Below are 14,889 nucleotides of genomic sequence, written 5' to 3'. Positions count from 1 at the left end.
TCCCTTCCTTCGGAGCAGATTCTTCCTCTTCGAAAACTAGGTCATCAATTTCGTCATCTTCAATCCCCAGACGATTAAGGAGATCATCCAAAGCCTCTGCTTTCTTTCCCGATCCGCCAGATTGGTTTGAAGTACTCGCCGCCGGACTCGCCATCGCCTCCGTGAGAAACAGCACCTCAATCTCAGAGAAGACCAGAGGAGTCGGGTGTGGAGAAGAGAAGACTGCGCAGCCGAGAAACCGTGAACAACTGGAACTCCTCACCGGGGGGAACCGCCGGCGGGAGGAAGAAAAGCCCTAGACGCCCTGTTAGTCGCCTAACCAGAGCCCTAGGTACGTAAAGCGTCCTCGCTATTTCCGATATTAGCTAGCTCAGTACTATTTTTTTAGTTTGTTACATATAGTGTGTGAGAAGCTTTTTTTGTTGTTTTTTTTTTTGACTTGAAGCTTTTTTTGTTGTTGACATGTCATCACGAACCCACCAAGCACCAACACCTGTTCGTGACTGCACAACGAATACGTAATATAGGGAGGCCGCGTTGGCGAGGGACACGTGGACAGATCTGGTCCGTCCATCTACGCCCGTGACGCCGCTTAAATCTCTTCTTCCCCACCGCACCGCACCGCTTCCACGGCTTTCTCGAAGTCTCTCCTCCACTATTGTCCCCCTCTTATCTCCCGGCCACTCCGTCCAACCTAGGGTTCTACGCCGGCCGCTGCTGCTCCTCCACCTCCAAGGTTCGAGATCCTCCTCCCCTTCTCCCCCTCCCAACTCCGCTTAACCCCGCGCGATCGTCTGGCGTTTCCGTGCGTTGCCTGGCGGGGTTCCGCGCGCCGATCCGCGAGCGATTTCTCGTGTTTCGGTCGGGGTCCATTCGAATTTCGGTCGGATCTAGTCGGATCACGTCCCAGCGGGAACGAAATAGGTTGTTTTGGTGCGTCGTGCGGTGATTTGTGGGGGAATTGGTGATTCGGCGTACGGCTCTCCGCCTTCCTTGCGGGTGAGATGCCCTGTTTCGAGGGAGGACGGGGAGGGTTTGCTAGCGCGAGTTTGAAATTATGTTTGTGCTGGTTAGTTTGTAGCTGGGAATCTGGGATGAGCCTCTAAATCCGGGAGGATAGGGATCCAACAGTTCGCAGTATTGCTGGGAGCAATTACTTGTAACGGCCAACCGGAAACTTTTTTGCTGCTAAGTCCAAATAACCTCCTAAGTTGATAAGTCGGTCACACCAAAATCCATGAATTGGTCTATATGAAGATAGAGTAGTGCTCATGTCGATATACGAGAGGAATAAAAAAAAACTCGTGATTGGTGTGGAGGGGAAGATCTGCTAATGAAATTATTCAAGAAATCGTATCATTTCCTCACTTATTCGTTCTTTCGAATTCATTCGCTTCAACGGCTGGGTCATTTGGGCCTACTACTTAAGATGGTCTGATAAATTTGTGAAAGGGGGCCAGGAAAAGGATTAAGTAAAAAAGATGTACTGGTCATATTAATCTTAGCTATGTAAATATTTTTTACCCCCTCCGTCTAGAAATAGTTTTCTTAGTTTTGTCCAGGTACGGATGTATCTAGACACATCTTAGTTATATATACATCCGGATCTACAAAAAGTTCAGATGCCTATTTTTAGACAGAGGGAGTACTGTATATCGAATTGGTAGTTGGTGCTAAAAAGTATGGATGGTCTTATATTATCTTTATTATGCAGATATCTTTGAGATTATGTTTACATAAAAATGCACTCAAAACTGATATAGAAATGCAAACCCATGAAATACATGTATGATCCATAACACTCAAGCTCCTTAATCTATTTTCTGATATACATGACCAATCAAATGTAACAGACATAAACGATTGCTAGCATAGTAATTGTCCACCCGGTGTAGCAAGGGCTGCACTGTTTTTCTCATATGGGATGGCATTTCCCAATTTTGCTTAAGATATAAGTAGATGTTGTCTGTGTTATTGTATAACAATTGTTATCCGTTCTGTTGACGTGTGTACGGGAGAGTTGGTAGAAGTTATTATTTGGTGTCTTATTGTAGTTATAAAAGATCTGTTATATTTGTTCTGATATTGGCCTGATCTAATCTCACCTTTGCTTATCTTGTTTAAAACACTAATCAGAGTCTTCACAGTGACTACCTTCAGTTCCCTTTAAATTGATTTAACTGCACCTATCTGGACGTTCCTATAACTTTAGCCCTTCTTTGTTGAATAGAGGATAACCGTCTGTTTTTTAGTACATTCAAGCAGCACCACATGTACTGTGATAAACACTTTTTAATCGTATCAGCATGGTGGAATTATATTTCTGAGTAGCCTTTCCCATGTTATTCACGTTCTTAGTTTACACGTTTTATGTTATGCACATTGTGGAAGGGCTGATGGAATGTTCTCTTACTTGCAGGAGATGCCTCGTTACGATGATCGTTATGGAAACACACGCTTGTATGTTGGTAGATTGGCCTCCCGCACTCGTTCGCGTGATCTAGAATATCTTTTCAGCAGATATGGAAGGTAAATACAATACTCTGAACATTAAGAGTTTGTCAAAAGAATTCTGATGTAACAGATATTTTTGACAATCTTTGAAGTTTTGAATATGGCTCTGCATACATCCAAAATACGTTTTATTTTTTGTGAATGTTGTGAATCACAATTATTGGACTACTGCTTATGATGGACTATTGACATTATCAATAATTAGTGTAGCGAAGTTTGGTTGAGTGAGTTAAGTTGTTTGTTTCTTGAAATGTAACCTTCACTGTGTGGTCTTATGCTAGGTAGAGCAAATCGCTCTCTTTCCTACCCTTGGTCCTAGGTGTCTTGTACGAGTTGTTGGGTGCACTATGAGTCTTGTCAAGCTAGAGTTCGGTGATCTCTGCTAATTTTGCATGTATTCTGTCCAAACTTTATTCTGAGGTCCTGCGAGTTTAATTTGAATGGTTTTGCTGGAAGTTTAGGTTCATAGCAGCTGTTGGGTTCACTAAGAGTCTTGTTGAACTAGTTGGTGTTTCTGTTATTTCATCTGTACAGTGTAGATGTTTGACTCTCAGGTCTTGTGTGCTTAACTTGAATGATGATCTTGTTTCGGTTTTTCGGTTTTTAGCACAATCCAGAAGGTATGTGGTGGAAGGGTGCCCTTGGTGGAATTGGTGGCCATCGTTCCAAAGTTTATGGAGGACTTTGGTGAAGGGTGCCCTTGGTGCTAGGTGTAATGTTATTGCCTGTTTTAGTGGAAGTTGCAAGATGCTGATGCATTTGAGTAATTAAGTTATGATGGCTCACTGTTTGTGGTAACCGTTTACGCAGAATACGTGAAGTGGAGTTGAAGCGCGACTATGCTTTTATTGTATGTGAATTTCTCTTCCTTCAATCTTATCATGCTCATTGAATTTGTTATCATGCTATATTTATACATGAGATCTGTTTTGTTCACATTATGAGATCTGTTTTTTGTGCCTCCTTGGCAATTACTAACAGGAATACAGTGATCCTCGTGATGCTGATGATGCACGATACAATCTAGATGGAAGGGATGTTGATGGGAGCCGAATTATTGTGGAGTTCGCTAAAGGGGTAAGTTAAAAATTTGGTGGTACACTTTATGAGCCTAATGATGATGATTATCTATTATCATCTTTCTGTATGAAACTGCCAGAAATCTTGCTGTGCCTTCTCTTGAAGCTAGTTTTGTGTTTCAGATTCCTCGTGGATCAGGTGGTTCACGTGAACGTGAATATGTGGGAAGAGGTCCTGCTCCAGGAACAGGGCGTTGTTTTAACTGTGGTATTGATGGTCACTGGGCCAGAGACTGCAAGGCTGGTGACTGGAAGAACAAATGTTACCGGTGTGGAGAAAGGGGCCATATAGAAAGAAACTGCCAGAATAGTCCCAGGAGTTTCAGGTATTAATTTTTGTGCACCTCTATTGCAATGTTCCGAATGTAATCGAAGTGTTGCTGTATCATGGTGCTTGTACTTATTTGATATTGTTACGTTAATGAATCTGTTCTATTAGGCGTGAGAGAAGTTATTCACGGTCACCATCTCCACGCCGTGGACGGGCCCGCAGTAGGAGCTACAGCAGAAGCAGAAGCCGTAGTTACAGGTACGTACTCATGAGCTGTTTACCTGTTATAGTTCTGTTTGTTACCCTGTTTTCCTCATCCAACTTTCTTGTAACATGAGCTGTTTACCTGTTATAGTTCTGTTTGTTACCCTGTTTTCCTCATCCAACTTTCTTGTAACATTCTTTTCCTTGTAATTAGCCGATCAAGGTCCAGGTCCTTGTCTGAATCTCCCAGAGGGCGCCGCCGGGAGCGTGATGCAAGATCAAGGAGCCTTAGCTACAGCAGGAGCCCCAGGAGATCACTTTCCCCAGAAGCAAAGGAAATGGACCGCAGCCCCACACCTGATGGCAGTCGGAGCCCTAGGCGATCTCTCTCCCCAGAAGTGAAGGATAAAGGTGACAGCCCTAGGGGCAGGGGGATGAGCAGGAGCAGGAGCCCTTCTGATGGCTACCATAGCCCTGTGGCCAATGGGCGCAGTCCGAGTCCCAGGATCAAAGATGGCAGGAGTCCTACTAAGGATGGCAGTCCCAGTCCTGCTAGGGGCAGCCCAAGTCCGAGGGGCAACAATGGTAGCCCTAGTCCCAGGGGCAATGGTGATGGAGGCAGCCCTAGTCCCAGGGGCAACGGTGATGGTGCTGGCTCACCCAGAGGAAGCTTGTCCCCCTGAAGTCTTGGAACCATTGTCCAGTTCCTGCTTGCTACATATTAATTTGACTATTGTTGTGTCACTTCCAGTTTAAGACGGCTGCATCGTATTTCCTATATGTTTGCTCTGAACATGTTACTTTGATATTAGGGTTTGCTCTGAACATGTTACTTCAATATTAGACACTTCAGAAGGATTTGCTACTTTCTGGCTCAGAAGGATTTGTTACTTTCTGGTTATGCTCTGCGTAAAAGATTGATAATTGCTCGAATGATATGCATGATATCTTCAGTGTGACCAACCTTTCTTCATCGGTTGCTAGAAGTCCGATGGTAAAGTAAACTTCGAGGTTAGGGAAACCTGTGCTGGCCCTAGATCACTTCAGGTGCAGTCACTTAAACTTAATAGGATTAACGTAAACCAGATGTGTATAGAAAGTTGCCTGCAAAGCTTCATAGTGGGCTTAATATTCACTCAAATCCTGATAAGAAGCTCGTATGGAACAAAGTAACGTGATGGTTGAGGAGCGTCTAATGAAACCTTGTGAATGTCGACCAAGTTTTGGAAATGTTCAGAGACATTTGCAAAACTCATGTGTAATGTAGTTAAAACTTCTGTAAAAAGAATGGAACCAGCGAGAATGCATTCAAATACTTCATGTTACTTGTTTGAATATTTTGATTTTCTGAAGTGGAACGAAAAGTATTTCTTTTACTGAAATGGGTTAGAAAACTGGGTATCTGCAAGACTGCAAGTAACTTACTACGGCATATACATGGTTTCAAAAAAAAAAAAGAGGCATATACATGAGTTGTCCCACTTTGTACTTGGAGTTGCCCCCCCTTGTACTTGGAGCGTAGACTTCTTTATACTGTACATGTGATTTTTTTTTTTGAAAGATCGACTCTCCTTATTTGACCCTGTCTGAAGTTTGCTTTTCTTTTTCGGCCCTGGTAATTTTTTCTTCCTTTCGTGACCTATAAAGTTTGGTTGATTCCTTATTTAACCCTCTAGTACAATTTAAGCACTAAGATGACCATTTTGCTTCTGCTGCAATATGTCATGAAATTACACTAAAAAAACTGTGATATATTAGTTGGTTATTAAAAAAAACCCCCACTGTGGCTGGTACCAGTGCACCATTTTGCCCCTGCTATAATTTATTCCGGAAAATCTCAAATTTATTCCGGAAATTACTCCAATTTTTTTTGTATTTCCACAACTCCAGAAAAAATTGATATTAAATAGGCACAAACATAGATACAATCCGTAGGCACGCCTATATAATTTCAGATTTTTGTTTTTTTTCACAGCCCAAAATAAAACGAGTTTGTGCCCGAAACATTGCACGTACATCCCAAGCATATACATGTATTTCTGGAATAAATTTGAGATTTTTATGAAACTCAAAAATTTGGCAGCATATTGAAAGGACACGGATGTCGCCTAGAGGGGGGGTGAATAGGCGATTTAAAACTTTTACGAGATGGGCTTAACAAATGCGGAATAAAACTAGCGTTTACTTTGTCAAGCCCAAAGCCTATATACTATGGTTCACCTATGTGCACCAACAACTTATTCTAAGCAAGAGTTCACCTATGTGCACCAACAACTTATGCTAAGCAATACAAGAAAGCATGTGATAGCAAGATATATATAACTTCAAGCACGATGGCTATCACAAGGTAAAGTGCATAAGTAAAGAGCTCGGGTATAGGAATAACCGAAGTGACGCGGAGACAATGATGTAGCCCGAAGTTCACACTCTTGCGAGTGCTACTCTCCGTTGGAGCGGTGTGGAGGACAAGTCACTCCAAATGCACGAGGGCCACCGTATTCTCCTCGAGAATTCCCACCAAAAGGGATGTCCTCGATCCACTATGGGACCTTAGGAAGGTCACCGAACCCGCACAAAGCTTGGGGCTATCTCCACAACTTAATTGGAGGCTCCCAACAAATTGCCACAAAGGCCTTGCCCTTGAAGATTCTCCACAACTTAATTGGAGTCCCCAAGAACACCACAAAGATGCCACAAAGGCCTTGCCCTTGAAGATTCTCCACAACTTAATTGGAGTCCCCAAGAACACCACAAAGATGCCACAAAGGCCTTGCCCTTGAAGATTCTCCACAACTTAATTGGAGTCCCCAAGAACACCACTAAGATGCCACAAAGGCCTAGAATCCGTCTAGGGTTCCAAGAACCCAAGAGTAACAACCTTCTTGCTTTCACCTCCACGAATCACCGTGGAGAACTCAAACCGATGCACCAAATGCAATGGCAAGAACACCACAAAGATGCTCAAGTCCTTCTCTCTCAAATTCCAACAAAGCTACAAAAGCTATTGGGGGAATAAGAGACGAAGAACAAATAAGAGGAGGAACACCAAATTTCTCCAAGATCTAGATCTAGTGGATTCCCCTCACAAAGAGAGGGATTTGATTGGTAGGAATGTAGATCTAGATCTCCTCTTCGTTTTCCCTCAAAGAGATTCAAGAAGCATTGGAGGAGTAGAGGGAAAGGGAAGCTCTCAAGGTCAACAATGGTGGAGAGCACAAAGGGGAAGAGGTAGCTGCCCAAGGAGGAAGAAGGGGGGCTTAAATACCCCCTCCCATCGAAATATGACCGTTTGGGTCAGCTCAGGCCGGATTTTCCGGGCCGGATATTTGCAAAATATCCGGGCCCCGAAAAACGGCTAAGGACATGAGAAAACTGCTCTCAGGATGGGGGCCGGACATTTGGCCGGATATTTGCCCGGTTTTGTCCAAAAACCGGATTTTTCCGGGGGGCCGGATTATCCGCCCCAAACTTGGGCCGGAATATCCGCCCCCGAAAACCGGCGTAAACATCAAACCGAAACGGGCATAACTTTAGCATCCGGACTCCGATTTTGATGATCTTGGGCTTGTTTTAAAGCTAGGAACAAGCTCTACAAGATCATGCAGGAAACCATCATAGTCCAACAAGGGAGGATAGAAACAAATGATGAAAGGTTTGACCTATCTAAAAAGACATACCGGTAAAACCTCCAATCTTGAAAACGCAACAAGTTGCCCGTGCAAAAACCATTCTTGATGAACTAGAGCTTGTCATGAGAATAAGCACAAGCTCTAAATCATCACATGGATAAGATCCAAATAATAACCAAGAAATATGATGCAAGGATGCAAAGGTTTGAGCTCTCTCCGAATGATACGATCGAGTTACTCACTCGAGAGCCCTCTTGATAGTACGGCAACTAAACTATAAACCGGTCTCCAACTACACTATGAGACCGGTGAGAAAGAAACCCTATCAAGAGCAAACCTTATACTTGCGCATTCCACTTGAGCTTGATGACGACGATCTTCACCTCAACAAGATGGAACACCTTTCTTGCTTGTGCTTGCTTGACGAAGTCTTGTAGATTGCTCCCCCATAAACCACCATGGGAGAGCTTCTTCTTCGGCGCATCTTCACATAAACATGACCACCATGTGGATTGCTCCCCCATAATCCACCATGGGAGAGCTTCTTCTTCGGCGCATCTTCACATATCCATGACCACCATACGGATGGCAAGACTCAAGCAAAGGATCTCTTCGAGATGGCTCATCTTGAACTTGCACATCATTTCTTCATTCTTCATCATGTTGATGTCTTGAAGTAACTTGAGGGCTCACTTCATCTTCATCTTCAAGACATACTTGACACTTGATATCCTTCATCAATTTCTTCTTATTGCAACCTTGAAGCCAACATATGGTTCAAGAATTGCCTATGGACAACTCCTACAAATATAACTCAATGCAAACATTAGTCCATAGGGATTGTCATTAATTACCAAAACCACACATGGGGGCTCCATGCACTTTCAATCTCCCCCATTTTGGTAATTGATGACAATCTCTTTGAGAGGGTTTATATAAGGAATTTAAGTAACAAATAAGTTGAATCTATAGAGCAAACTCCCCCATAATATATGCATGTGTGAATGATCTTGACTTTCATTGCATATATTGGCATTCAAAGCCTAGTGGAGTTTCCTCTAAATATTCAACTATGCAAAGCAACAAGATGCAATGCAATAAAGGCACATGCTTAAGCACAAAGCAAAGACATAACCAAATTCCCTTAAACCCTCCAAACTTCTCCCCCATTGGCACCAATTGCCGAAATGGGTGAAAAATTTAGAAGGCCAATATAGTGAGAGTTCCTCCATAGCGTGTGCATTTCTCATAATTTGAGTGGAATCAAATGCACATATCCAATTACGAATATTCGGAAGGAGTCACACCATAGATAGGATCAAAGATTGCAAAAAGATAACAAAGTCAACAAGCTTCAACAAATGAAGCAAGCAACCAAATGAACCACAAAGAAGATACCAAAAGAAAGAAAGATATTATGATAAGATCAAGAAGATTGCTCTAAATAATATGAGGAAGCTCCCCAAGGTTTGTGCACAAAACAAGACAATTTGCATTGGAGTATAAAGTGCACAAACATGGAATCATCACTCCCATAATATCATTCAAAAACAAAATATACCAAGTGAATCAAACTCTAATGATCACCAAAAGATAGTGCTCTAAATTAAATGAGGAAGCTCCCCAAGGTACATGCATAAATTAAAATGTTGTATTTGAATACAATATGCATAACATGGAATCCTCACTCCCTCATTACCATTAAAAACACAAACATTTGGAATAGATCATAGATAGAGAAATAAGCTTAACACTTGCAACAAACAAATAGTTGAGCAACAAGTAAGAGGCACCATTATAAAAAGGCTCAACCAAGAGGATATGTGAAAGGCATGATAAAGCATATTATAAGACTATTACAAGGATGAGCAAAAAGCATCATCATAGTCTTCAATGAATTATATTGCTTAGCATGACCAATCAACACGCAATAAATAAATAAGATATCAAAAGGAGATGTATCATCTCTTATGTGTATAAGTTTCTCTAAGTGGGCAATATCACAAAGATATTTATCCACAAAGAAACATGCACACATAAAATAGATACACAAGAAAAATAGTATGATATCCAAGACGAAGTCATGCAATATACCAATAAGAATTTTTGCTTAATAGCATGGCCAAAGGCTCAATTTTATCTTATTGTACATTCATGAACTTCAACCACAAACAACTAAAATACATCAAAAATATCAACAAGGGATAGAAGATAGTTGGGATGCATTTGAGAAAGGCAACAAGTATCACAAACGGGGATACCAAAAGAAGTAACTAAATTTGCACTTTCATCTATATTGCACATGTGAGAGCCTTGAGGAATTGATATGCAACAAAATTGCTAGATAGGCATAGTTGGGATGGATGAATCATGAGCATGATTTAAAATACTTCCCAACAAATGCACTCATCTCAAATTACTCACATTCACAATAAAGAGGTTTCATTAAGACTTTTGCAAGAAGCACAACATTTGCAAATCAAGAGATTCATGCCAAGATGCAACCATAAGGTTGGATACAACAAAAGTATGCATGAGAAGATACTTGTTACCAAGATAGCATTGGTGTGGATGTAGTAGATATGTGTTCGTTGATCATCCTATCTTGCCTCACGTTACCATTGAGTCACCACTTCTTTCCAAGAGTGAGACAAGCATTCAATGCATATCCATTGTACCTAACACAAAGGTAAGTACAAAATGGTCCCCAAACTAATTGGGTCCGAAGTAGTTAGACACACTACAACATATAGGACAAATTCCACAATTCTATGTGCATATAGATATGAAATTGAATTTCATGCACATCTTAGTCAAATTAGGATTTGATGGAGTTTACCCTATATATTGGATCAAAGAAAGTGACACATGCCATAAGATATACATATATTAAATATGCATGCACAATACTTTCAAGAACCAAAGGAAGATACAATTTGGACAAAACACCAAATAAACCAAGAGACAATGGTTGTCCAAATTATATCAAAGAATCAAATCAACACAAGATTGAATCCAAAGACTTATCTCATTATAAGAAGCTAATTAAACCTAAGCACAAAGGAATGAGATAACCAACTCCCAAGAGAGCAAGGTTCCAACAAATAAACCAAACCCTCGACACTTTTTATGATGGCACAAAGTACCAAAAAGAAAAATTTATGTCTCCCAAAACCAAATTTTTGATAAAGATCAAGAGATGTTAAGCATTCTAATAATATAGAAGAGCTCCCCAAGTTTGGTGCATTATCTAGGAATTTTTATATGAATACAAAATGCACAAAACTAGGATCATCACGCTACCTATATCTTCTAACAAAGCTAAGAAAGTTTGAATAGACAACTTAGATCCATAAGATGCAAGGAAGAAACATGGGAGTCAAAGCACAACAAATTCATGGCAATGAATAAGGCAATTTAAACACAAGAGCCAATGTATATATGATCAATAAATATCTACCTCATAATTTATTACCACTTGTCCTAGGACAAGAGGTATTAGGAAATATCTCCCGGTGGTAGTTTGTAAGTATACATAAGATCATATTTACAACGAATAAAGCATATGGTAAAAGATAAGAGTTAACCATCATGCAAAGATAGTTTCTTGATAGCTTCATTTAGTCATACCAACATGCAAGGCAATTAATAGTATTCATACCAACATGCAAAGCAATTAATAGTATTCATACCAACATGCAAAGCAATTAATAGTATTCATACCAACATGCAAAGCAATTAATAGTATGACTTGAAGCATATGGTTTTCCAAAAATGTATTGAGGGAAACATTGTGAAAAACCATGCCAAGAAAAACTTTCACAAATAAGATCCACAAAGATATTAGCAATGAAGCCATTTAAGCAAATTGGAACTTGTTTGAGAAAACATGTCACATATGAGAGATAATTTACAATATCAATTCTATGTGACACAACCTCAAATGTTCACATTTCCTAGGATTGTAATATGCACAAAGCTTATTACTCCCCCATAATGTGATAAGGAAATTATTTTCACAAGAGGAAAAAAAAGATCCAACTAGAGATATTAATGGACATTAGAATTTGAATTTCTCATGAAGATGAGATACCACATAGAGACTAGATAATCTTGCAAAATCAATTCTAAGTGATATTCCTCATGTACACACATTGTTAGGATTGTGAAATTCCTAAAGGCATATCACTCCCCCAAAATGTTATAGTCCATTAATCTCTCATAAGAGTCATATAAGATACAACAAGATGCAAAGAGGCTCCAAGACAAGCACAAATACATGGTGTGCAACCTAACATTCATAGACTTGATTTCTCAAGAAAAACAAGTAGGATGCACAACATATACAAACACATGTTAGGAACAAAACTAACACATGCAAAGGGGCGAGTAACTTTCAATATAAATGAGTTGAGCACATGTTACCGCAAGGAGGAACATTGGGTATATGATAGAAGTAAGATAACCAAAAGACTTGGCTTGAGATAATATAAATGATGAAGATCCCTTAATTCTTCATGATGTCTCCAAGTCTCCAATGCCCTCCAACAAGCACCTATTGATCAAGTTTTGGATTGTTGGTCCCCAACAAAGTTGGGTCCTAAGAGGTTAGTCACAATAGGCTTGGCAACCCAAATGGTTCTTTTCTTCACACCACTTTGAGCACCAACATATTTGGCAAACACATTGCCACCCTCATCCTTACGAAGAGAATAAACATCATCAATGGTGATAGAGTTGGATGAGGTACCAATAGTGCAAAAGGAGGAGATGTGGCCCTTCTCACGGCATATGAAGCAAGTTCTTTTCTTCTCCTTCTTCTCACTAGATTTCTCCACAATGGGAGCATTGGCTTGATTCTTCTTGGGAAGTGGAATTTCTTCAACTTGAGGTTGAATATGAGTTTGAGCTTGAGGCCGCTTCCCTTTTTGCTTCTTCTTCAAAGGGCAAGATCTAACATGGTGCCCTTCAATTTTGCACTTGAAGCAAACAATCTTGGCCGGGTCTTTGACTTGTACTTGGCCCTTCTTCTTGTTGTTGTTGGACTTGTTCTTGTTGATGGATTTGAATCCAAGTCCACTCTTGTCATTGGGGGATTGTTGCACACTTAACATCGTGTCAAGTTTGCATTTCCCTTCATGACTCTTTACCAAGTCATTCTTCAAAGAAGTGACTTGAGCCTTGAGCTCTTTGATTTCCTCTACATGGTTAGTAACAACACAAGTACTAGAGGAAGTATAACCTTCATTGTTAGAGCAAGAAGGCAAGGAAGATAATTCATCACAAGATTTAGCAATACTATGAGTGGATGAATTACTAGGACTAGCACATGGCAATATAGCATTTTGAGTATCCACATGAGGCTCACAAGGTGTTGCCTTAGATATGATAGCTTCATGAGCTAACTTTAGCCTATCATGAGAGGCTAGAAGATCCTCATGGGAGCTAGAAAGCTTTCCATGATTTTCTTCCAATTTCCCATAATTGCAAGTTAGCAAATCAAGTTGAGCCCTTAGCTCAACATTCTCCTTCAAGATAGATGCTTCACAAGAAGTAGAGTTAGTAGCACAAGCATCATCACAAGACATATCAAGACGAGAGGGTAACATAGCATGCTCTTTTAAATATGAAGCTTGTAGTTGCTCATATGACTTGGTGAGGATAGAGTGTTCGCTCTCCAAGGCCTTGTGGGCCTTGTCTAGATCATCTAGATCCTTAACAAGTTTATCATGACCAACACCAACTTTGGACTTTTCATTTTTAAGCAATTTTAATTTAGCTTTAGCATGGTCTCTTTCTTTAGTGAGTTTAGCAAATATTTCATTTTGAGACACCTCAAGGGTTTCAAGTTGCTCCTCAAGAGAGGCTACGGTATCTTGTTCTTCTTCAAGATCATTCTTTAAGGATGCTACATCATTGGCATACTCTCGTTCAAGAGCACCCTTTTTATCAATGGTGTTCTCATGCATCCAAATAAGTTTTTGGCTCTCAATAGCAATAGTCAAGATTTCAAAGAAGTGAGAGCTAGCAATTTTATCTTTGCAAAGAACCTTGAATACACTCTTACCCTTATCGCGTAGAGAGACAACCCAATCCTCTTCTTCATACTCATCCTCATCCTTATCACCACGAGGAATATTAGGTTCCACGGTAGGAGATACCAGTGGAACTCTTGGCCATAAGGCATACATGAGAACCGTGAGATAAAGATGAGGAGTTACTTGAGGCTCCTTTCAAGATCTTGTCTTGACCAATAGAATCTTTGGTTTCCTCTACATTGTTAGTCACACAACAACTAGAGGAAATAGAAGTATTTTTATCATGGCCACAAGACAAAACAAGCATATCATCATGAGATTTATTCAAGCAACTTACACATGATATGCAAGGACTATTAACACAAGCATGTAGATGATTTATATTGTTATATGTGTTTATGTCCATAGATGAAGCATTGCAATGAGATAGATATGAATATTCATCAATACTAAGCTCAATATCAACATTGCAATTTTCATCACCACTCACCATATCATTACCTTGTGTCTTGCCACACATTGGTGAAGTGGAAGAAGATGAGAACTCATCACGGCCGGAAGTGGAAGCAATACAATCATCCTCAATAATATTGGACACATCATATTTGTCTTGAAGCTTTGTCCATAATTCATGAGCGCTCCCAAAAGGCATGATTGAAGAAGTAACTACATTGCTCACAACAATGGAAAACACATGAGAAGCAAGAGCATCGAGACAAGAGTTTTTCTTCTCCTCATAAGATAAATTTTGGGGATCCTTAGGAGAAGAAAAACCCATGTCAAGAAATCGCTCCATGTTCGGGGAAATACCCCGCAAAATATTAAGCACATAAATTTTCCATAGATCATAATTTGTGCCATCAAATATAAACAAGTTATTGTGATCTAATCCCCTAACCGACATCTTTACTCTCAAGGCGGTGAAGCCTAAGAATGAGAGACCTTGCTCGATACCAATTGAAAGGACACGGATGTCGCCTAGAGGGGGGGGTGAATAGGCGATTTAAAACTTTTACGGGATGGGCTTAACAAATGCGGAATAAAACTAGCGTTTACTTTGTCAAGCCCAAAGCCTATAAACTATGGTTCACCTATGTGCACCAACAACTTATTCTAAGCAATGGTTCACCTATGTGTACCAACAACTTATGCTA

General features: G+C 40.3%; 1 protein-coding gene across 3 annotated transcripts; it reads left to right on the top strand.

Annotated features, from left to right (window-relative positions):
• Nucleotides 1-655: 655 nt before the first annotated feature.
• On the top strand, nucleotides 656-4,958 carry LOC124708317 (serine/arginine-rich splicing factor RS2Z33-like). 3 transcript variants are annotated; one of them, XM_047239995.1, is made up of 8 exons: nucleotides 2,423-2,529; nucleotides 3,122-3,224; nucleotides 3,325-3,364; nucleotides 3,496-3,591; nucleotides 3,717-3,919; nucleotides 4,033-4,122; nucleotides 4,283-4,653; nucleotides 4,687-4,958. In XM_047239995.1, exons 1-8 carry the CDS (start codon nucleotides 2,523-2,525, stop codon nucleotides 4,749-4,751), a joined length of 975 nt encoding a protein of 324 aa, XP_047095951.1. In that variant the 5' UTR covers nucleotides 2,423-2,522; the 3' UTR covers nucleotides 4,752-4,958. The 3 variants fall into 3 exon arrangements, with proteins under 3 accessions (XP_047095950.1, XP_047095951.1, XP_047095949.1); XM_047239994.1 differs by lacking the exon at nucleotides 3,122-3,224 and adding an exon at nucleotides 656-736 and having other exon boundaries at nucleotides 2,420-2,529; nucleotides 4,283-4,958; XM_047239993.1 differs by having other exon boundaries at nucleotides 4,283-4,958.
• Nucleotides 4,959-14,889: the final 9,931 nt, after the last annotated feature.

The sequence above is a fragment of the Lolium rigidum genome, chromosome 4, assembly GCF_022539505.1.
Source record: "Lolium rigidum isolate FL_2022 chromosome 4, APGP_CSIRO_Lrig_0.1, whole genome shotgun sequence".
NCBI classification, from domain to species: Eukaryota; Viridiplantae; Streptophyta; class Magnoliopsida; order Poales; family Poaceae; genus Lolium; species Lolium rigidum.
Note: the sequence above shows the minus strand (reverse complement) of the source record. Positions and strands in the feature narration are given on the sequence as shown.

Excerpts from the sequence above, each read along its gene's own strand:
- LOC124708317 (XM_047239993.1), top strand. Across the intron at positions 3,225-3,324 it reads AAGGGTGCCCTTGGTGCTAG|AATACGTGAAGTGGAGTTGA; the intron begins GTGTAATGTTAT and ends CCGTTTACGCAG. Across the intron at positions 4,123-4,282 it reads AGCAGAAGCCGTAGTTACAG|CCGATCAAGGTCCAGGTCCT; the intron begins GTACGTACTCAT and ends CCTTGTAATTAG.